This window comes from Camelus ferus, chromosome 14, assembly GCF_009834535.1.
Source record: "Camelus ferus isolate YT-003-E chromosome 14, BCGSAC_Cfer_1.0, whole genome shotgun sequence".
NCBI classification, from domain to species: Eukaryota; Metazoa; Chordata; class Mammalia; order Artiodactyla; family Camelidae; genus Camelus; species Camelus ferus.
Window position 1 is genome coordinate 23,452,573 of NC_045709.1, and position 23,392 is coordinate 23,475,964.

Consider the following 23,392-nt stretch of genomic DNA (forward strand, 5'->3'; position numbering starts at 1 on the left):
ATATCACCTGGATTTACGTAAGATTTAGACATTCAATTCTGGGAGACAATGGTATTAATTAATAATTCTTTTATTTTGCAGAATGTCAGACGTGCTCTCCCAAGTGATAAAATTTTACGACCCAAAGAGAGAATTAAAGGAATTTTTATTGCAGCATCATTTCAAATAAAAATTCTGAAGTGACTTGAGTGCCGAGCACCATGAAAGTGGATAAAGAAATGGTGCCAGAAGTTGTACAAGGGGCTCCAGGCGGCAGTTAACACGAGGATGCTCAGATTAAGTCCCATGACCTCGCCGGTTGTGAGCCATTGTCTCCCTGCGCCAGCCCGTCCCTCCCTCACGCTCTGCTTGGTGACGCTGGGACGGGCGTGCCCTCCGCCGCTGTCCTGCCAGGTCCCCACAGCCTGCACCCTGGCAGCACTTGGTACCACCGCCCGCTGGGCTCGCAGTGGAAGCAAAACAGACCTAATCTTTCCTTTAAAAGTTCACAGTCTAGGGAAACGATCTTTGATTTAAAAATCGTACGTAGGAGAGGTACCTGAGCGTATGAGACAGGACTTAACGTGGACAGGCTGACTACGAGACAGTTCCAAACGCTGAGCCCTCACGCACATACGCACACAGATAAACACACACCCAAACACGCGCACACGCAAGCGCTCGGCATGTGCGCCTCTCCCATCTGGAACGGCACGTCCACTCCACCTCCTCCGCCGGAAAAGTCGGTTCGCAATCCAAAGCGATCATAGAGAGATCACAGCAGTGGAGACAGCAGCGCTGTGTGCTGTGTCCTAAAAACCCGCTCTTTTCTGGCGGGGAGCCAGTCAATGTTTCCAGTGGCAGCAGCCAAGCCCAGACTTCCCTGCAGCCTCAGTGCCTTCAGTAACAGTCACCTGGGCTGATGAGTGAACTGGTGGTCGGGAAGCTTTCTGGGGACAGATCCCATATGTGCACACACAGATCCCACCCAACCAGAAACTCGCAGTCATCAGGGTCAGGGCTCTATCTGTGATCCCACTGTGACAGCTGCATCTCTGGACTCCCTTTTTGGCTGCATTTTATTAGTCAACAAACAGATCATTAGTCAACTACACAGCAAAGAAAAAGAAAGGCCGGCTCAGCCCAGTCCACTGATGGATGTTCAAATTAGTGGGAGAAACTTTACAGAGAAGCAGGATATTTGCATAGCCTCAGAGTACCTCCTCCAAATACTTACCCAGTACTGTGATGCTGGGAACAGATGTCCACAAATTCCTTGACATTCCTCCCTCCCGGAGGTAGAATTTAATTCACAGAGGAGAACTGAAGATGAGACAGAGCAACTGAGCTGCTCGTGGCCCTGAAGGAGCCTCCAGTCCCCGAACTTAGAGCAGAGGCTGGCTGAGGGCAGGGTGTGCTGGGAGTGAGTGAAGGAGGATGAAGACGCGGGAGGACTGCAGGCGGGGCGTCTGTGGGGGCAGAGCAGGCCCAGGACTCACCGGAGACAGTGAGAAGGCAGGGGACGCAGGGATGGGGGGCCTCCAACCCACTCCTTCTCTCTCTCTTCTGATTCAGCACTGAAGGTCAGAGGCTGCCACTTTCCCCCACTCTCTTGATCCTAAAGCAAGATTCGGTCCTTCTGAAGTCCTCAGAGGAAATTTTTTCTCGTTCATAGAAATAGGGAAACACAATTTTATGTTTGTGTGTGTGTGTGTGTGTGTGTGTGTGTGTGTGTGTGTGTGTGTTTCAGCCTAGCCCCACAAGCTTAAAAGCCAGTGGTCAGATTCATTGCCACTGCTGAGAAAGCCAAGAGGAAGGCGTGTCTTGCATTTTTTTTCATTGAAGTATATAGTTAGTTTACAATGTTGTGTTAATTTCTGGTGTACATAATATTTAAGTCACACATAAACATGCGTATCTCCCTTTTCATATTCTTTTCATTATAGTTACGACAAGATATTGAGTATAGTTCCCTGTGCTCTACAGTAGGACGTTGTTGTTTATCTATTTTGTATATAGTAGTTAGTATCTGCAAATCTCAAACTCCCAATTTATCCCTTCCAACACCCTACCCCCTGGTAACCATAAGTTTGTTTTCTATGTCTATGAGTCTTTTTCTGTTTTGTAAATAAGCTCATTTGTCTCTGTTTTAGATTCCACATATCAGTGATGTCTTGCATTTTTAATGATGACAATAATTACCACCTATCACTGGGCAGCAGGCATCATCCTCATCTCAAAAATGGTCCTAAAAGTATGACATGTTTTTGTAGAACTGTGAGAAATAAACAAAGCTGCTAATATTTTGCTTCCAGTTTTCCCACATACACTTTTTGTAAAAAAATAAAATGTAGTTTTACATAATACGATAAATACTCTGTTTAAATGTATTGTGATTACTACTCAAGATGGTTTTAACTTTCTCATCTCATATCTGTTCATCTGTTTCCAGTCCTATTTTGTTGCTTTTTCCTTCTTCTTTTCTATCTTCTGTTAGACTAAGTTTTCTCTATTTTCTTCATTGCTACTTTGTTAAAAACTTAGAGATGATATTTCTATTCTTTCAGTAAATACCCTTCTTCCAATGTATGTACCTAAATATCAATTTTTCTAACAATGTCTAAAGTTATTCAGTATTTCCCTCCAGCTCGTGAGTAAAAGAATCTTAACGTCTAGTTATCTCCGAGCACCCTCCACTCCCTCACCTGGTTATTTTGACCAGAATTTTCCTTTTACTCTTTTAAACACACAAGAAAGTTGTTTTAGGTTTTTCCATTAATTGCAATTACATTTACAAAGATATCTCACCAATTTCTGTGTTCACTACTGTTTATTCTTTGCAAACACCTTCCTTCTTTGTGATGGCTATTCTATGTGCTCAAATACAACTCCTAATAGTTCTTTCAGTGGGAGTCTGTAGGTGGTAAACTTTCTTAGACTTCATGTCTGAGAATGTCTTTGCTTTGCCTTCACTCTTTTTAAAATTGTGGCAAAATAGACATAACATTTTCCCCTTTTAAGTGTACAGGTCAGTGGCATTAAGGACATGCACATTGTTGTCCGGCTGTCACCACCATCACCTCCAGAACTTTTTCACCTTCTCCACCTGAAGCGCTGTATCCATTAAACAGTAATTCCCCCCCCCCCCGCAGCCCCTAGGAACCACCGTCTACTTTCTCTACAAATCTGACTGCTCTATGTACCTCATGTAAGTGGATTATATGGTACAGTTGACCCTTGAATGATACGTTTGAACTGCACAGATCCACTAATACATGTACATTTTTCGCTAGTAAATACTACAGCACTACACAGTCCATGGTTGGTTGAATCTTCGGATGCAGAGGACCCTCAGATATGGAGGGCTGCCTGTAACTTATATGTGGATTAACCCTTTCACTTTTCAAGGGTCAACTGTTTTTGTCTTTTTGTGACTGGCTTATTTTACTTAGCATAATAGCTTTAAGATTCATCCACGTTGTGACATGTGGTAGGATTGCTTTCCTTCTTAAGGCCGAATAATATTCTACTGTATGTATGGAGTGCATTTTGCTTATCCATCATTTGACAATGGACACTTGGGTTCCTCCCACCTTTTGACAATTGTGAATAATGCTGCAGTGAACATGGGTTTACAAATACCTGTGTGAGCTCCTGCTTTCCTTTCTTTTGGGAATATACAGGAAATAGAACTGCTGGATCACATGACAATTCTATGGTTAATTTTGGGAAGGGATTGCCATATGTTTTCTACAGCAGCTACACAGTTTTATATTCCTAACAGCAATACACAAGGGTTCCAAATTTCTCCATATCCTCAACGTTTGTTATTTTCTGCTTTTCTTGTTGTTTTATAATAGCCATCCTAATGGGTGTGATGTACTTTCTCATTGTACTTTTGATTTGCATCCCCCTGATGATTAGTGATGTTGAGCATCTTTTCATGTGCTTATTGGTTATTTGTATATTTTTGGACAAATATCTATTTAAATCCTTCGTCCATTTTTAGATGGAGTTGTTTGGGTTTCATTGTTTTTGAGTTGTAGAGGTTCTTTATATATATATTCTGCATAGCAATCCCCTATCAAATATATGATTTGCAAACATTTCTCCCGTTCCATTGGCTGCCTGTTTACTCTGCCTTTGCACTTAAGTGATCACTTTTCTGGTATAAAACTTAGGGACACTAGGTATTTTCCCTCAGCACTGAGAACACTACTTCATCGTCCCCTGACGTCTCTTATCACTGATAGGAAGTCAGCCATCAGTCTAATTAGCGTTCCTTTGGTAATATGACTTCTAGCTCTGGAATCTGAAAAATCTTAAAGATTTTTCTTTATTTTAAATGTTGAATAGCTTCACTACTCTGTGCCTATGTTTTCCAGACATGTCTTTCTTCAACTCTGGAACATTCTCAGATTTAATCTCTTCAGAACTTGTTTCTTTGACACTGCTTTCATTCTCCTTCTGGAGCACTTATTATAGATGTGTGTTGAAGTCTGCCAATGTAGCTTCCATGTTTTTCATATTTCAAAAAAATGTTATTTGAGTAGTGTTCTGGATGAATTTCTCAGCAGTATCTCCCAGCTTGCTAAGTCCCTCTTCTCCAGTGTCCAGATCAGAATTTATCTTGTCTATTGAGCTTTTAATCTGACAATATTTTAATATTCTGAAGATTTCTAAAATCTTATTTTTTAAATCCACCTATTCTTTTTCTGTTCATTATTTTGTTTCAATTTTTTTTGTTCCTTTTAGATGGAAGTTATTCTTTCACTCACCTCTTTGGGCATGCCATATACTGTTTGTAAGACTGCTTCATAAAGTTGTTTTATTTTGAGTGCATTGGAGTTCTTATAATTGATTTTTAAACTGTGTCTCTTTGGGGGGGGTAATTAGGTTTATTTATTTATATTATTTAACTGTAAGTACTGGGGATCGAACCCAAGACCTTCCGCATGCTAAGCATGCAGTCTACCGCTGAGCTACACCCTCCCTCTTATTGTTGATTTTTAACTGCGTCCTTTTTTTCTTAGTAGTAGATTTGTTTGGAAATTGTGGCTGTGCGCCTGCGCATGCGCGCCATCCGCTCATTTCCGCCGCCTGTCCCCGCCCCTTCCGGCGCTCGGCCCCCGCCCACTTGGAGGCCCCGCCCTACAGGCCCGCCCTCACCGCGCGCAGGCCCCGTCCGCGACGGCAGCCAGTGCGGACACAATGCGGGGCGGGGGCGGGGCCGGGCGCGAGGCGGCGCGGGGAGGGGGCGCGGCGGGGGCGGGGCGCGGAGCCGGGCGGAGCCGGGCGGAGCTACCGGGAGCGCCGGAGTAGCCGCTGCCGCCCCCGCCGACGGGGGCCTGGCGCGCCCCGCCACCCCGGGCCGCTGGGTGCCGCGGCCGCCGGCGGAACATGGCGCCCTGCACGTTGTGGCGCTGCTGCCAGCGCAGCGTGGGCTGGGTGCCTGTGCTGTTCATCACCTTCGTGGTCGTGTGGTCCTACTACGCGTACGTGGTGGAGCTGTGCGTGTGTGAGTACCAGCGGGCCTGGGCGCGGGCGGCCCTCAGCGCGGCGGGCGGGGCCCTCGGTCGGCGGGGCCCGCGGGGCCGTGTCCCCGCTCCCCGGCCCGGCCGTGCGGACCCCTCCGGGGCCCGTCCGTTTCCCGTCGGCGCCCGGCGGCTTGGACGGAATGTGCCTTCCGGGCGAGCGCGGACGCGGCCGGGCCGCCCGTCCTCCCGCCCTGGGTCCCGAGGCGGTTCCTCTAGGCGGACGGCCCTCCCGCCCGGCTCGGCCTCCCCGAGGACGCGGCCCCGGGTGCCCGGGTGTCCGAAGGGCCGGCGGCGCGCCTGAGGGAGGAGAGACCCTCAGGGAGCGAGGGGCAAGCCGCGGCCCCCCACCCCCGCCGCACGCCGGGAGGTGTGGAATCGGGACCCCCACCCCGGCGTGGCCCGCGTTTGTCCAGCTCCCCGGGACGTACTTGATTAAAACCGACTTCTGCCCGCGGAAGAGAAGGCTCTGACTCAGGCTTGGGGGAAGGTTTTAAATGAAAATACTTACCTTTCAGAAAATTACTTTTTACTTGTAGGATGTTTAATTTTAAGGAGAACTATCCCTGCAGGTAGGCCCGGAATAAGTTAGTTGTGGAATATATTTCCAAATAATAACGGAGTTGATCTGTTGAGTATTACTGTTCAGTTTCCTCCTTTCGGGTACCAAAATGTTTGCCACAAGTGATGTTTGAATCTATTAAAATTGACTAGATTTAGGTACTTCTTAAAGCTACTTCCGGAAAGTGATGATGATCGTAGGATTCTCATCAGCTCGTGATGGTACTTTTATTTTATTTACTCTTAAGTGAGCATTTATTCCGAAAGCTGTATGCGTCTTACTTAATACCGTCAGGAAATTATTCTCTCTCGGTTCTAATTCCCTAGTGGTTTTGGAGTAAAGCTTTTCAGGGAACATTGAAAATATGCATTAATGTTGAAATTGCACATTTAACCCATAGAGGGTTGTCAAAAATATCCAAAGGTGTCGTCAGACAGGAAGGGCAGTTGAACTCGGATTGAGCAGTGCTGTGTGCTCCTGGCGATGGAGAACGTTTCCTTCCTTAATCCTCAGTGTCTGAGCGCAGGTGTCTCTAGGGATATGGGTAATGAGGCTGAGCGACTCGCTCCTTAGGTTAGGTCACACAGTTGTTGAGTGACTACAAGAATGTGACCCTCAGCTTTCCACTCTGCACGTAACTTCTAGTGAGCCAGGAGGCTCAGTAGAACTGAATTGTTTGGTCCATGATGGGGAGTTGGGCGGGGCTCAGTGGTTGAGGTTTTTGGAGATCAGGTAGGCTTTAGGCCCATCCTTTAGAGGTCACACCCCAGGATTTCATTAAAGTAAAACATTCTGCAACAGTTAAGGCCCAATGCTTGGCACAGTTTTAAAACACTCAGCGGTGAAAGGTCTTACATAGGGCCTGCATTTAATACTTCAGAGTTATCAGAGTTGAGGAAGAATTTGGGAGGACTGAGGTGTCGCTAGACTATATGGTTGAGCGTGAAACTCGTTCAGTCTTGTATTGAAACTATCCTTTAAACTACTTATGTAGTTCATGTTTTCATAAGCACAGACCCTCCTGCTGAGATATATCAGTGTATAACTTTATAGGAGTTTTAAGTTGAGTGAAGTGTGAGTTTGACTTAAAGTGCTGTTTCAATAATTTTTATAGAGTTTTCTTAGTTTCTGGTGTTTTTTTTTTTAAATCAAACTCAGTGGGAGAGAATGATAATTGTATCTTTACATGTCTTAATTTATGTGTTAATCCTCATAATAATCTCCATAACGTTGAGTGATTTGTGCAGGGTCATACAACTAGTAAATGACGTAACTAGAATTGGAACTGAAATGGCTAGGCTTCACAGCCCATGCTTTTCTTTTTAACTACCATGGAAGACTAGTCTGCTTGGTTACCCACAACTGGACGCTCAGGGCAGATTCCAGTCTTGTCTGTAATTATTTATCTAAGGTAGTTTTCTCCGGAAGGGTAGCAGTGGAAGGCTCCTAAATATCTCAGACAACAGAAACGCATGACTTACCACTGTAGGACATTTGAAAAAAGTTTATGAGAGGCCCTTTGTTCCATCCCAGCCTCCATAACTTACATTTGTAATTCCATACACATAAACACACATATACACACACATGCAGAAATGTATCAGTAACTCCCATTGCTGGTAGGAGTGATGCTGACAAAATTGAGTTGGTAAGAGGTAATGCATCTGAGACGGCCATCCCACAGGGGTGATAAGCAGAGAAGTAATGATGGAGTAATTAATAATATTGGTCCTTGATTTTAAATTAAAGTGAAAATTTTCAATTTTCCCTCAAGGCTGATGTTTAAACATAGGAGTTTAGTTATGGATGGATTGACCCACTTTTCCGGTCAAGTTGGTTTTGAGGAAAGTGCTAATACAGGTTCCCAGGATTTATCAGGTCATTTGAAGCTGTTAGTAGTAGATGTGTACCTCTTATTTGGCATGTAGAGGATCTTAGAGCTTAAAGAGATTTTAGAGATGATTAATTCAGTCCCTTTATTTTACTTCTGAGAAAATTATTGCTTGGAAGAGCTATATGGTTTGTTCAAGGATGGTTATACCTTCTATGTGTTTTTCAGAGAGAATATGTAGGGTAGGACTATAACCTCTGAGTCTATATATCTAATAATTCATTGTGTCTCCTTCATAATTTCTCCAGATTTAGAAAGAGACAAGATAAATAGCTTAAACATCAGTGTTGCGTGCACTGTCTTGACACAGTTGATTGCAGTGTCTTTTATTGATTTCAAAAGAATCAGCTTTTGATTTCACTTACTTTTTTCTGTTGTTTTTCTGTTTTCTATTTCATTGATTTCTTGTCTGATATTATTTCCTCTCTTCTTTTACTTTGGGTTCGATTTGCTCTTTTTCTAGTTTCTTAATGTGGAAACAGAAATTGATTTGAGCCCTTTCTTAGGTGTTTACTCCTGTGTATTTACCCCTAAATATGCTTTATTCACATCTCATGAATTTTGATATGTTGTATTTTCATTTTCATTCGATTAAATTATTTTTTAATTTCATTTTTCATTTCACCTTTGACCCATGGGCTATTTTAGAAGTATGCTGCTTAGTTTGCAGTTACTTGGGGATTTTTCAGATCTCTTTTTGATTTCACATTTAAGTCCATGTGGTCAGAGAACATACCTTGTATGACTTGCCCTTTAAAATGTATTCGGGCTTGTTTTATGGCCTAGAATGTGGTCTGTCTTGGAAGTGTTCCATGTTCATTTGAAAAAAAATGTATTCTGTATGCAGCAGTGTATTTTGCTGTTTGTTGTTGGGTATTCTGCTATGTCATAATGCTCCATAAATGTCAGTTAAGGCAAGTTGGTTGATAGTGTTGTTCAAGTCGTCTGTGTTCTTGCTGATTTTCTATTTGTTCTATCAAGTACTGAGAGTTATAGCAATAATTGTGGATTTGTCTGTTTCTCCTTGTGGTTCTGTCAGTTTTTGCTTCATGTATCTTGCAGCTCTGTAATTAGGCACATAAAATGTCTAGGACTATTGTCCTTTTCGTGAATTGACCCTTTATCATTATGAAGTGACTTTCTTACCCCTGGTGATACTATTTGCTTTGAAATCTGCTTTGGTATATGCTAGCATGTCCACTGATCTTTCTTTTGATTGGTAACAGCATGGTATGTGCTTTAACCTGTTTAGTCTTTATATTTAAAATGTGTTCTTTGTAAGCAGCATATAGTTGGGTCTTGCTTTTTTAATCCACTCTGAAAATATCTGCCCTTTTTCCTTTCTTTTTTCTTAATTGAGATGTAATTGATGTAGAACATATTTGTTTCAGGTGTACAGCATAATGATTCAATGTATGTTTATATTGCAAAATGGTCACCACAAGAAGTCTAGTTAACATCCATCACCACACATAGTTACAAATTTTTTTCCTTGTTATGGGAACTTTTAAAATTTATTCTGTTAGTAAGTTTCAAATATGATAGTCACCATGCTGTACAATCTCTGCCTTTTAATTGGTATGTTTTGACCATTTGCATTTAATGTGATTATTGATGTGGGTAAGTTTAAGTCTTATCATTTGCTTTTTAAAAAAATCTTTCCTGTCTATTGTTTTTTCCCCTTTTCGTCCTCGCCTTCTTTGACTTCATCGATTTTTGAAAGATTTTACATTTTAAATTATTTTTTATGATTGTTTTCGCCTTTGTTAGCTTATTAGCTATAACTGTCATTTTAGTGATTGCTTTAAGGTTTATAACATAATATTTAATTTATCATAATCTACCTTCCATTGATATACCAGTTCACATACAGTACCCTGTTAAAGGATTCTTCCATTTCTTCTATGCAAGCCTTTATGCTATTGCTGTCATGCATTTTTTATGTTATAAAACTCACACTATGTTGCTATTATTTTGCTTAAACAGTTTGTCTGTTTTAAATATTTAAATAATAAGAAAACGAATCTTATGTATTTACCTATCTGCTTATCATTTCTGGTATGCTTCTTTCTTTTTTATAGATCTGTATTTCCTGCTGGTGTCATTTTCTTCTGCCTGAGGGTTTCCTTTAACATTTATTGTAATGCAGGTCAAGTGGTGATGAATTATTTCAGCTTTTGTATGTCTGTAAAAGTTTTTATTTTGCCTGTTTTTTTTAAAGCAACTTTGTCGAGATAATTTACATATCATAAGATTTATTTGTTTGAGATGAACACTGCAGTGATTTTCAGTGAACTTAACCAAGTTATGCAGTCATCATGACCATCCATTTTTAGAACATTTTTTGTCACCCTAGTCAGATCCCTAATGCCCATTTGTGGTTAGTTCCCGTTCCCATCCCCAGTCTGAGGCAGCCACTAATGTACGTTCTGTCTCTGTGTGCTTCTTCTGGGCGTCTCACACAAAGGGAGACGTACAGGAAGTTGTCTTTTGTGTTTGGTGTCTTTTGCATGTTTTTGAGGTTAATCTGTGTTGTCGTGTGTAGCACTGTTTCTCCCCTTATTCTCTGCTTCACATTCTAATTTGTATTTTTCTGTTTCTAAAATATGTTTACAGTTTTTTCTAGTAATGTATATCTAGTAATCCTCCACAAATTGTGCATTGAATTAGAGTATAAATAAAAGTCTTGCACTTCATTATTTTAAGATTTATAGTATGATTGGGTCCTGTTCATGTTTGTATCCACTACAGAGTCTAGTGGCTGGTAGACTTTTAATAAATATGTATTGAATTAAATACAATTATCTTCTTACAAACTCACTGGAATCATATTTTTGAGTACATTGAACAAACATCCACAGTAACAATTAGATTATAGTTAACCAGCATATATTTCAACATTCTTTGGGTTCGAAGGCTACATGATATTGCTTCTTGGTTGTGCAGTCTTTGGGATTTTGAAATAGTAGTTTTTGGAAATTACGCTGGTACTGTTTTTTAAAATCTGGCTCCCTAAATGTCATCCTCAGCAATTGATCTAATTATAGGAAAAGTTAAGATATGAATTAAAGTATTTCTAAAAACCTTTTTATTAATTTTGTAATTTCACATCTGTTTTCAGAGCTAGAGCATAATAATTTTCTGTGTAACTTGCCTTTTGAAAGCTATAGTGCTCTGCAGTTTTCTTTACTTGCATTCTACAATTATCCTGGTCTTTCTCTTTTCTTTTTTTGAAGAACAGGTTTTTATTCTAAAGACTGCTAGTGATTTAATCTGTCCTGATATCATTTTCTGTTGATAGCAGGAAGCAGATTGGTCTGGGAGAACTCTGTAAATATATATCCAAAAAAAGCCAAACCCACATGAACAAAAAGAGCTTTTATATTTTCTTCCTTATAAACAGAACCTTTGGGCCTTCACTGCTTTCTTGTAAGACGAGAAATATGGAAGAGGTGCTGGACAACTTAGCAACCAGGTCAGGCTATTTGGGAGAACAGCATTATGCCCTAGTCATGCAGGTAAAACTTCTCCTCTGATCACTTCCACTTTGTGGCAGAGAAGACATTGCACACAAACTCCAGTCTCTAATGTCTGCTGGACATCTCTGCTTCCCTTTTTTTTTTTTTTTTAACGTCTCTGCTTGGAAATCTTATAGGCATCTCACGTTCATCGTGTTCAAAACAAAATTGAGTTTTTTTTCTCTTTCTTCTCTGCACCTGTTCCTCTGTCATAGCTCAGTAGATGAGTTTTATCCTTTCAGTTCCCTGGTTGAAAAGTCACCATACGTCCATTAATCATCATATCCTGTTAAGTGTAGCAGAACTCAGTTGCTTCTCACCACCACTGCAGCTATTCATTCGAGCCACCGGGCGTCTTGTGTAGTAGACTGAAGAACATGGCCACAGTAGTTTGCACTTCCTCCCCAGAGGTGGAGTCTGTGCACCCACCCAGTGAATCTGGGTTGGCCTTGTGCTTGCTTTTACCAGTAGAACGTGGTGGGACTGATGTGTGTGATCTGGAGCCTAGACCTCAAGACAGCATGCATCTTCTGCTTTAGTCTTTTGGAACGTTGTGGTTGCCAGGTTAGGGCATTTAGACTGGCCCATATGGAGAGAGAGGCCCAGCTAAGAAGAGCTAAGCACCAAATCCCCCGATGTGCGAATGAGGCCATCTTAGACTCTCCTGCTCTGGGCGAGCTGCACATTGGCTGGAGCCAGTAGAAAAACAGCCCAGCTGATCATGGCCCAACTGCTGACCCGTCCTTGTGGGAAGTAATACATGGTGGTTGTTTCAAGTCCCTAAGTTCGGGGTGGTATCATCTGTGTCACTGCAGGGCCGTATGTCTCGTCTCTCCCGCCATGTCCCACCCCATCCTCTCACTCTGTATCCTGTCTGTCTGCCACAAAGCAGCCAGAATGACCCCTTTACAATGAATACCAGATCTGTCACTCCTGAATACTGTGGCTGGCTTCCTCCCTTGTTCAGGGGGCTCCTCGCATCCTTTCCATGGCCTCGCCCCTCGTTACTTCTCTGACATCATTTCCTTTGCACTCTTCCCTTTAGTTGTTCTGTGGTTGCCACACTGGCCCCCTTGCTGTATACTTTTTTACCTGACGAATGATCTTAATAACTTTTCAGCCTCTCTGAGTTTGTTCCTCTGCTGTAAGATGGGGTGATGCCTGTCTTACAAAATCATGTGACGTTCTTAGCACGGCAGGCTTTCACATGTTGGAGGTGGGGACTAGATGTAAATAGCTACCATATTTTGGCAAGAGGTGTTTTTTTTTTTTAATTCTTAGGGCTCCCCCACCCACCGGCATGCGCACACTGTCTTTAGTGAGTGAAGTAGCACATTCTCACACTTTTTTTAAATTGGCTGCATTTGAAGATCATATTGCAAAACTAGGTGCCTCTTTTGCTGTGCTGCTGACAGTGAAGGGTGTGCGTGTGGGAGAGCTGTCTAAGGAAGGGGGCCCTCCACTGCATTGTCATGTGGGACTTTAAGAAGATTAATACCTCATTCTATGCCTGTAAGCATATAAGCTACGCAGATTTAGATGTCGCTGAATATGCAGCACATCTTCTGGAGCAGATGGGCACCTACGCTCAAATCACTGAAGTAGTCGCACATAATGGTGATTGTGGTTTTATGGAAAATAGATTTCTCCATAAATCATAGGCAATCATAGGAGGAATAATTTTTATAAACATACTAATTGAACAAACATGAGCTTATTAAATGTGAGGTCTCCAGGGAAGCTTTTTAAACTAATTTCACGGAAAGGATATCACCAGCACCTGGAGGCGATAACACTGACACACCACTGGTCACACCTGGAGGCGATAACGCTGACACACCACTGGTCACAGTGTGCGTCACTGGTGCACATATTACAGGAGGGGCGTGGGGGTCACGGCTGCGGCACATCCCATGTACACACGTGCACTGGCCTCCTGACAGCACACTCACCCTCCCCACCCTCCAGAAAGCCAGAGTGAATCTTTTAAAGTCCAAGTCAAGATCCTTCCTCCTCTGCCCAGCATGCCCCAGTGGCTTCCTCCTTTGCTCGCAATGAAATCCAGAGTTCCTTCTGTGGTCACTCAGGCCCGAGGTGCCCCGGCCCACACCGGCTTCTGACTCATCTTCCTTTGCTCATTCTGCTTCAGCCAAGCAGGGCTCCTTGCTTGGCATCCGTCGGGCCTGCGTGGTCGCCCCCGAGAACCTTTGTACCCGCTCCTCCCCGGAATGCTTTCCCCCAGACTCCCACGTGCCAAGCTCGCACTGCACTTAGGTTTCTGTTTGGGTGTTCTCCCACCAAAGAGGCTTTGCTGACTACCCTCTTCAAAATAAGTGCTTCCTCTTTCACTTTGTCCTTACCCTGCGTTACTGCTTGGCATGTCGTCGTTTGTGTTTCTCTCCTGAGTAGTGTGTTCACTGCTTTATTTCCAGTCCTGCATAGTGTGCACTCGGTGGGCAGGCGCTGAATGAGTGAGCTGACTGTGTCACTGCCACTCCCCATCCCACTGCGAGAGGGAGAGGCGGAATGAATTCCCATAGTAGAGGACTCATAATTTCAAGTACGGATACTCTCCTGACCTTAGAAACATCTGTGTTAATTTGGTGATTTAACACTGAACGTTTACGGTGCTCCAGGTGCTGGTTTTGACACTGGAAGTTCGAAGCTGTGTAACAGCTTGGTCAGGTGGATTTGGACTTCACGTAGTAGCGCCTGTCTTCACAGTCACAGTCCTGATTTGCATATTACACATTATAAGAAACCCTGCTGTAATTAGGTATGTAGCTTTGTTTAATCTAGTATTTTTCTAATTTTTTTTTGTCGTAGAATTCTTTTTTCATAAAACATCTATTTAAATTCTTTTAGAATTAGACAATTGTTGACCTTTGGGAACAAAGCTCCGTTAGTAGTGACAGGGGTGGTAAGAGATCAGGACTTGAAGGGACTGTGCCTCTGAAGGAGGTGGTGTTACTGGTAGATATGAAGGGTAATAGCTAGTTCCTTTTACTTAGTTACTAAATTCATCATATTAATACATTTAGTAGGAAAACTCATTATTTCTGTAGATGCCAAAAAGGTGTTTGAAAGATCCAACGTCCATTCCTGATTTTAAAAAACACATAAGTAGATACTTTTCAAACAGACTCACACACACGGAATACTTAATCAGTTTCCACTGAAACCAGCAATAAAGTAAAATACTTACCACCATGGCCATTGCTATGTGACATTGGTTTGACAAAATCAGTTACCACACTGAATCAAGAGAAAATAATGAGAAGCGTGAGACAGTGGAAAGGGAGAGGAGAAGCTGTGTGTGTGCAGATAACGTGATCGTGTATGTTGGAAAGCCAGGAGGGTCAGTAGCATCAGAACGCCTAAGCAGAGGGTGTGAGTGAAATGGCAGGATATAAAATTAGCAAACAAAAACCAGTACTTTCTATATACACTATCATGAAACTGATGAATAATTATAAATATGGTAGAAGTTTCCGTTTCCAATAACATCAAAAAGATAAAATACTTAAGAATGAACTCAAAAAATATTCCAGGTCTGTAAGATGAAAACATTCCTGAAAAACATAAAATTAGGCTTGAACAAATGGGAAGACATTTCATATTTCACACTCATAAAGAGAATAACTTGGCATTACAAAGACTTCAGTTCTCCCCAAGCTAATGTATAAATTCCAGTCCCAATACAGGTGGGTTTTTTTCTAGCACTAGACTAGTTTATCCGAAAGGTCACATGCAATAAAAAAAAAAAAAAAAAAACAAAAACTAGGAAACCCCCGAAAAAGAAGAGAGATAGGGAAAGTCCCACTGGACCAGAAACCACAAACCTCTTTAATTTAAACCTGTGAGGGCAGTGGGTGTGAGTGAGAACTTTCTACTTCTCATTCAGTTTTGCTGTGACTCTAAAACTGCTCTTGAAAAATAAAGGCTACTGTAAAAGCAGTTGTATGGTATGATGTGTGGACAGACATATCGGCCAATGGAAGAGAACAGCACGTCCAGAGATAGACAGTAATTATAGAAACTTAGAATAAAGGAGCACCTCAAATCACAGAGGGAAACTGGGACGTCTGCACAGCTATTTGGTAAGAGGTAAAACTGGGTTTGTATCTCACACTGTACTCCAAGGTAAGCTACAAATGGATAAAATCTTATTTTTCTCTTCTTATAGTTTACACTTTTTATTTTAAAATAACTTGACAATTGTGAAAAACAGTACAAAGAATTTTCATATATCCTTCACCCAGATTCCCTAAAGGTTATCATTTGCTACATGCATTATCATTTAGTCATTTTGTCTCTGAAATATGTGAGAGCAAGTTGCAGACCTATTGTCCCTTTGCCTGTAAATACCTCAGTGTTATGTCCTAAGAACGAGACTGTCTTCGTCTGTTCAGACTCCTGTAACAGAATACCATAGACTGGGTGGCTTATAAACAGTAAAAATTTATTTCCCACGCTTCTGGAGGCTGAAGTCCCAAGATCAAGGTGCTGGCGGATGTCTGGTGAGGACCCACTTCCAGTTCATAGGTGCCATCTTTTCACTGTATTGTCACATGGTGGAAAGGGTGAGGAATCTTCCTTCTTTAAGTGCACTAATTTCATCCATGTGAGCCTCACCCTCATGATGTAATCACTCCCCAAAAGCCACGCCTTCAAATACTATCACACTGGACATGAGGATTTAACAGATGAATTTATGGGGGATACAAGCATTCAGTCTGCAGCAAAGAACATTCTCTTATATAATCAGAATACAGTTACCAAGGTCAGGAAATTAGCACTGATAAAACGCTTCTCTGTAATCTGTAAGCCTTACTCAGACTTCCCCAGTTGTCCCACTGATCCCATGCTCTGTGCCGCAGGCCAGGCCCACACACTGCAGTTAGCTGTCAGGTCTCTGTGGTGTCCTTTGAGCTGGAAGAGTTCCTCAGTCCTGCTTTGCATTTCATGACCATGACATTTTTGAAGAGTACAGACTTCTTGTGCAGAATGTCCCTCAAATTAGGTTTGTCTGATGTTTCCTTATGTATATGTGTTTAGCACAGATACCACAAAAGTAATGCTGTGTCACTGATTGTACCGTGTTAGGGACTGTTTACTTTGGTCACCACTTAAGGTGGTGTCTGCCAAGTTTCTCCATGCTGTAAAGGTGCTTTATAATTAGTAAGTATTCTGGTATACCCAGACAACCCACAAGGTCCCCCTTTGAGGAAGGACTTGCTCAGTTGTGGCATTTGTGGTCAGCAGACAGCTTCCAGCTGTCGCCTCTCTCAGCATGACTCAGCTCACCCAGGTCACACCCTCCCTGGGCAGTGGCATCCAGTGCTAATTGAGCGGGCGGACTGTGCAGAGCGCGCCGCCGGTGGCCAGAGCTGGGGTAGGCCTGCGCCGCAGTGAGGCGTCTGCTTCTGCCCAGCTCTGCTCCCCACCTTCCTTTCTCAGAGGTTGATCTCTAGTGAATATCCTGCACCCCAAACTCTGTCTCAGCACCTGATTCCAGAGAACCCAACTTAGGACAGGTGTTGCTGGGGGAAAATGCCTTGCGACTCTAAGTCTGCTCGTGAATACCTGCACTTGCTCTTCGTCAGCGTCTGCTGAGCTTTCTTGCTGGAGCGGTTACTGTGCTGGTTGCCAGATGGTGGTTTCTCTAATTATGTGGTTCGTTTTTTTACATTTAATAGTTAGAATTCTACTGAAAGGAAAAGCTTTCCCTCCCCGTTTATTTATTCATTCATTCATTCATTCATTTACATCAGCATGTTCTCATGGATTCTTATTTTATGAGTTATAATCTATCATTTATTTTGTTGCTGAAATTGTCCCAGATTTTGCCAGTAGGAGTCCTTTCAGTTTGGCTTCTGTGTCTTTTTTGACACATCCCCATCATTTGTCCTTCCTTCCTTTCTAGCACCATGATTTTTCAGGTTTATCTAATACTTTTCCTGCCCCTGGAATCTAACATTTCAAAATGGACCAACTCTAAATGTAAAAAATAAAAACATTCAAGTACTAGGAAAAAGCATGGGTGGATGATCTTGTAACCAGGGAGTGAGGAAAGCCTGATAGAAAAAAATGGATGTGACATAAACAGTTCTCAGGAAGAAAAAAGTAAAAATAGTTTATAAACATATAAAAAGACGCTTACCATCACTTATAAGATAAATACAAAGCAGAATTACCCTGTAATACCAGAAGGTTGAAAACAATGTTGTAGAGAAACAAACAGCCTCATGCATTGCTGGTAGGAATATAAAAATGGTACAACTCCTGTAACAGGGATTTGGGGAAAGCGGAGAGTTACTTTCAGTCCAATGGTCCCACTGTTAGAAATTTACACTGAAGATAAACTTCCACAAGTAAACAACACATGCATAGGGTTATTCTTTGCTGCACTGTTTCTAACAGCGGAAGACTGGAGACAATCCAGATGGCTATCAATAGAGGCCTGGTTGTGTAACTGGAACACCATACAATGGAATACCATGCAGCGCTTTACAAAGCAAACAGTGATTGTCTCTATGTACTGATGTGTAGTGACTTCTGGTGTCTAAGTGGAAAAAGCAAGGTGTAGACCAGGATACTAGAAATACTTACTTGCTTATTTTGCTCAAAGAGATAGTGGAAGGATGAAACAGACCCTATGAAAAATGATTACCTGGGGTGAAGGGGTGAAGAATGAGAGCCAGGCCAGGCCTTTCTGAGTACTTTTTTGTATAGTTCTGACTTTTAAACCATTTATATTTGTTACATATGCAAAAAAATAAAATTAAAACAAAGGAGGGGGGAGTAAAAAAGCAAACTGTAAAATTTGAAATCATGAAACAAGTGAACTTAATGTTATATGAAGTGGGTACTGTAACTACACAGAGGAAAATATGATTTCAAGTGACTTTTGGACATAGCACTCCTTAGTTGGATGTAGTCTAAGCCAAAACAGTAAAACAAAACAAAACAAAAAAACTGCAGAGAAATTTTAAACTAGTATGTAGTTTGTTTCTTTCTTTTTTGTTTTTATAGTGTGCTGTTTTCAAACTATGTATATTTTAGGATAAACTGAATAAGTAAACAATTAGGAGCTAAACTTTTCACTGTAAAAGAAAAGAGATGCAAATGTAATGCCAAAGAAATTACAAAAAAAACTCTGTAATGCTCCATTTGAATTGGAGATACCAACATGAGTATAAATATAAATGTCTAATACTACTTCTGTAACCCAAAGGGCCTAAAAGCAAGGAAACTCAGGTAGCTTTGCGCACGTCCAGTATTCAGACCTGGTTTCTAAATATCATTAAAAAGAACTAATGCCCCTTGGACAAATGGCTGATGTCAGGTCCGGGGAGGGAAAATATGAAGTGGGCCTGGGACATCTTGTGCTGCACAGCGTGGCAGCCCTCAGAGATGGCTCAGGAGGCGACAGGCGTCCGTCGGAATGGACGTTAGCCACGTTAAGACGATTTGATCATACGACCTGAGTGTAATTGATGATGACACATTGAATAAATAAAAGCCACAAGTTTCTGTATTGACATACGAAAAGAGAAAAACTAAATTTATTTGCTAACAATGGAAGTGAATGTTACCTCATTCTGAAAATAGATACTTAAAAGACAGTAATTATATTTTTGTACTGCCTTCTTAGAGTGACTATAGTTCATCTCCAGTGAAGGAAAGTTTTTTACATAAGAATGCCAGCTAAAAAGTATGAAAATAAATAATAGGTGGTTTTTAATGGTGATTTTCTAATTCTACAAAATAGTTGATTCAGGTAAGGCTTATCAGTGGATGCTAAACCCAGTGGGTGAACAGTTCGGGGGTAAGAAGATACTCACATACTCTTAAAAGGGGTAATAATTCCATACCAGTGTCAGGAGTGTAATGAAAAGGGAATTGTAAGTGCTGTGGGAAGATACGCTAAGGAAATTGATGTAACCCACTCCTGTGGTCAGGAAAGCCCTCTGTGAAGAAGTGGTTCTGGTCATTCTTAGTCGGTCTAACTTTGTTTTTGGCGTGGAACAGTTTTGTTTCCTGTAATTGCATGGTGTCTTAGTGGGAAGTTGGAAGAGGCTGCCACCAGAAACTGTTGGCTGGATGCAATTTTAAATTTGAACTCTGCTCTGACAAGTGTCACACAGTTTGTTACCAACTTTTGATTTTTACCAGTATTATTACTAAAAATGGTGTCGTGTAGTTTTATTTTGGATTTATCTTATGAATGAGGTTGACCATCTTTTTTGAGATGTTTGTATTTCCTTTTCTGTGGAAAAGTGTGTTGTTTAAAAAAAAACTTGTATTGATTTGTAGGTACTCTTTAAATATTAGAGAAATTAGTTCTTAAGTCTACGGTAAGAATTGTGAATATTTTTTTCCTAGTTTCTTGTTATTCTTCATTGGCTTGTAGTGATTTTTTCCAAGCATTTGTTTTTACTTTTACTTGTATGCAGTCAAATGTATCGGTATTTCTTATAGCTTCTATGTTTTGTGTCATACTCTGAAAGACTGACTGTGCTCCAAAGTTTTAAAATGTCTCTTGTTTCATCTAGTACATGTATGGTTTTGTTTTTCTTTTTGCATTAAAATCTTTGACACATTTGAAATTCACCCTGGCCTGTGTTGACTCTCAGTGGTGTCTTTCTTCCCACGTGGCTCCCCATCTGCTCCAGCCCTACTCGTGGGCTCTGTCCACAGTAATTCGAACCCCACGTTTGTCATAAACTGAATTCCGTATGGACTTGGGTCCGTTTTGGAGCTTTCTGTTCTGTTCCGTTGATATGTTTATTCATGAGCCAGTACAGCTGTCTTAATAATTGGGGAATTAGTTTTTCCCTCTCCCCCGCTTTGGAGAATTTATAGTGTTTTTTAAATACTATGCCTTCATATTTGGCCTGATCCGTGCCCCTCATTATTCTTCTCTTTCGTAATTTTCCTACCTCATCAAGCAAGTTTATCTTTCCACAAATGAACTTTGGCATCTGGTTAAAAAATAACAGTATTTTTATACAGATGACACTAAATTTGTAAGATTAACCTAGGAAGAATTGCCATTTTAATGATGACTCTTCTATATGAAAGTAAAAGCATTTCCATTTGTTCATATTTTTATTAATGTCCCTCAGAAACATTAAAATGTTTCTTTTTGCATATATCTTGCACAGTTCTTAACATTTATTGCTAGGAACATTATCTTTTTAGGTGGCTTTGTAAATGAAACTTTCTTTTATTATAACTTCCACATAGTGATTACATGTATTTTCTTAAGCTGCTGATTTCTGTATATCAGTTTTTTACACTACCACCTCTCATTTATAATAGTTTTTCAGTTGGTTTTCATTGACTGTGAAGGAATATAGTCATATAATCTACAAATAGTGATACATATGTCTTCTTTTCAATTTTTATACAATTAATTTTTTTCTCTTTTGTAATTGTGTGGCTGTTGTAGTGCTTCCCAATCATTTCATACCATGGTACATATTGAAAATTATATTTTTAGTGTACACTAGCATAAAGGAGAAATGCTTTGTGAGTCCAGAGGGGACCAGCCCAGGATTTAATTACCCCAGATCCTGCCTGAACGACCTAAGATGGGTTGAAAAACAGCCCTACACTTCTCTAAAACAATTAAAAAAAAAAAGAATGATCATGAACCTGCTTATCTTGTTACTGACTTTAGTCAGAATATGTCTATAATGTTTTCTCATTAAATTATGTTGGTTTTGGTTTGACGATTGAGATAGATATATTTTAATTTATTATGGAAGTATCCAGGTACTCCTACTTTATCAAGATATTTTAGTCAGAAATGGTTATTGAGTTAGTAAGCATTGCTGCTGTATGCCATGCTTTGGAGCTAAAACACTGAATAAGATGAGAGACGCTGCAGGAAAGAGTACAAGTCCAAGTAGACTTGAAATCAAATCTGGTCTACACTGCATGTACTATCTCTGTGACCTCAGGCAAGTCATTTAGTTATTTTGGGTCTTAATTTATTTATCTGTAAAATGGAACTAATGGTAACTTGGAGGGTTGTTACTGTTCTGAGATGTGATTGCACACTTAGGCAGTCCAGCAGGTGAGACAGCCCCATCAACAAGTAATTGCAGGGGGGAGAGGGTATAGCTCGGTGGTAGATCCTGTGATCAGCATGCGTGAGGTCCTGAGTTCAATCCCCAGTACCTCCATTAAATAAATAAATAAACAAACCTAATCCCCCCGCAAAAAAACCAAAACAAAAAACCAAGTAATTGCAAAAAGTGAGGTGGTATGGTGGAGCTGGAAGAGTGAGCTGTGGTGATACAGAGGAGGGTGATAAAGAGACAAGCAGGAAGGCTCTGCTCAGGAGGTGGTGTGCAGCCTGGGCCTTGGAAGGTGCACAGGGGAGGCACACAGCATATGAGGAGCTGCCTGGTGTGTTCAGGGAACTGCAGTTTTCCAGGGTACGGAGACCGTGGGTAGGGACAAGTCACAGAAGAGGCTAGAGTGGCGGGCAGGTGGTGGATCGCAGAGGGCCTGTTGTGTTGGCCCCTCTGGGGGTTTTGGACTTGTTCCTGTAAGTGACTGGGAGGTGTTGAAGAGTATTCGATCCCCGCATTTGCTGGTGGTGAGGGCGTTAAACTGATAGTAGAGTGGCTGTAAGCTGTCTCATTTGAGAAGCGCCTGATACGAGGCGGTGGGAGAAACTGAGAGGAAGTGACAGGTTTGAAGAGACTTAGGCAGTGGAATCAGCAGGACCCAGAGGCCATTGGGCTGTCCAGAGAGGAGTAAATAACAATTCCCAGGGGTTCAGACCAGGAAGGAGAAGCGCTCTGAAAATCACAGGGATGACCTCCTCTGCTTTTTCCGTAGGAAAATAATTTGTCTTGAGTGTGGCTTTCACAGAAAGTTTGGCGAGGGACCTCACAGACTGTTTGCGACTGACTTAGAAGAGAGTTCCATTCATTCTGCAGGTGGCATTAAAAGAGCTGAAGAAAACATCACAACTAGAACCGCATTGCTACACTTAAAATTAACAAAGGCCTGAAAAAAACAGTAATGTGATTGCAGTGTTAATGATAAAGAAGAATTTGAGTTTTAGTGTTTCCAGGATTTTTTGAGTTTGCAGTTCTGAATTTGCGCTTGTGTTTACATTTTAAAACTAAATTTTATTTTTATGAAGATGATACTAAGATGAAGAGTCAACCTGAAAGTTTATACACAGACTTTAAAATGTATTTACTATCTTTTCTTCTGTTCTAGTTACACTCTCTGGGAACGGAGAAAACGGTAAGGCACTTTGAGTCTCAGTTTAAGTAGACGACTTAAGGTATTTTCGTCGCAGCCTGTATACTTTCTGTTTAGCGATGACTGCATGTGTTTCTTGATTTCAGAAAGAAAATACGTATTCTTAAAGTTTAAGTAATTAAAAGGAGATGCATTATCGGGTTTTATTTCTGTACGTTCAGTGTATTCTCATCTGTGTTATTTCTGTAATTGAAGTTGCTATTACTTCTTAAGGCATTTAGTGCCCAGACCTCCTTGACGCGTTTATATACACATTCCTGCCATGTAATCTGCTCTTTATGGTAGCGGTTCAAAGACCTTTTAGTACCAGCTCTACCAGCTCCAGCTCGGTTTTGAGGAGGAGGTCTGAATTTTATCGACGGTTCTCTTGTTTATGCATTTGTTAAAACAGTACTTTACTGCTCAGACATTTAATTAAATAACCAGACTCTGAACTTGTAAATTGCATTACTGGTTCATTTTGAAAAGGAATTAAAGTTTTTATAATGACTAATCAAAGAGGCAGTGCCTAGAGAGAAGAATCATTGCTCAGAATTTTCCTGAGATAAAAGAAAACATTAAGTTCTTTGAGATCAAATTTTAAAAATAAAATTTGATTTGGAATATGAAAATC

At 41.2% G+C, this 23,392-nt stretch overlaps 1 protein-coding gene across 8 annotated transcripts in view; it reads left to right on the forward strand.

Moving 5' to 3' along the window:
* The first annotated feature begins 5,252 nt into the window (after positions 1–5,252).
* ZDHHC20 (zinc finger DHHC-type palmitoyltransferase 20) overlaps positions 5,253–23,392 on the forward strand; it is a 53,393-nt gene continuing 35,253 nt past the window's right edge. For 2 of the 8 annotated variants that reach the window (XR_004325814.1, XM_032496486.1), the window contains exons 1-2: positions 5,253–5,497; positions 22,735–22,761. Coding sequence is in view for 5 of the 8 variants with exons in the window: in XM_032496486.1 (XP_032352377.1) it covers positions 5,380–5,497; positions 22,735–22,761 (145 nt within the window). In the remaining 3 variants the exon portion in view is untranslated. The remainder of the gene's footprint in view (positions 5,498–22,734; positions 22,762–23,392) is intronic. The other 6 variants (XR_004325815.1, XM_032496488.1, XM_032496489.1 and 3 more) reach the window with 5 other exon arrangements.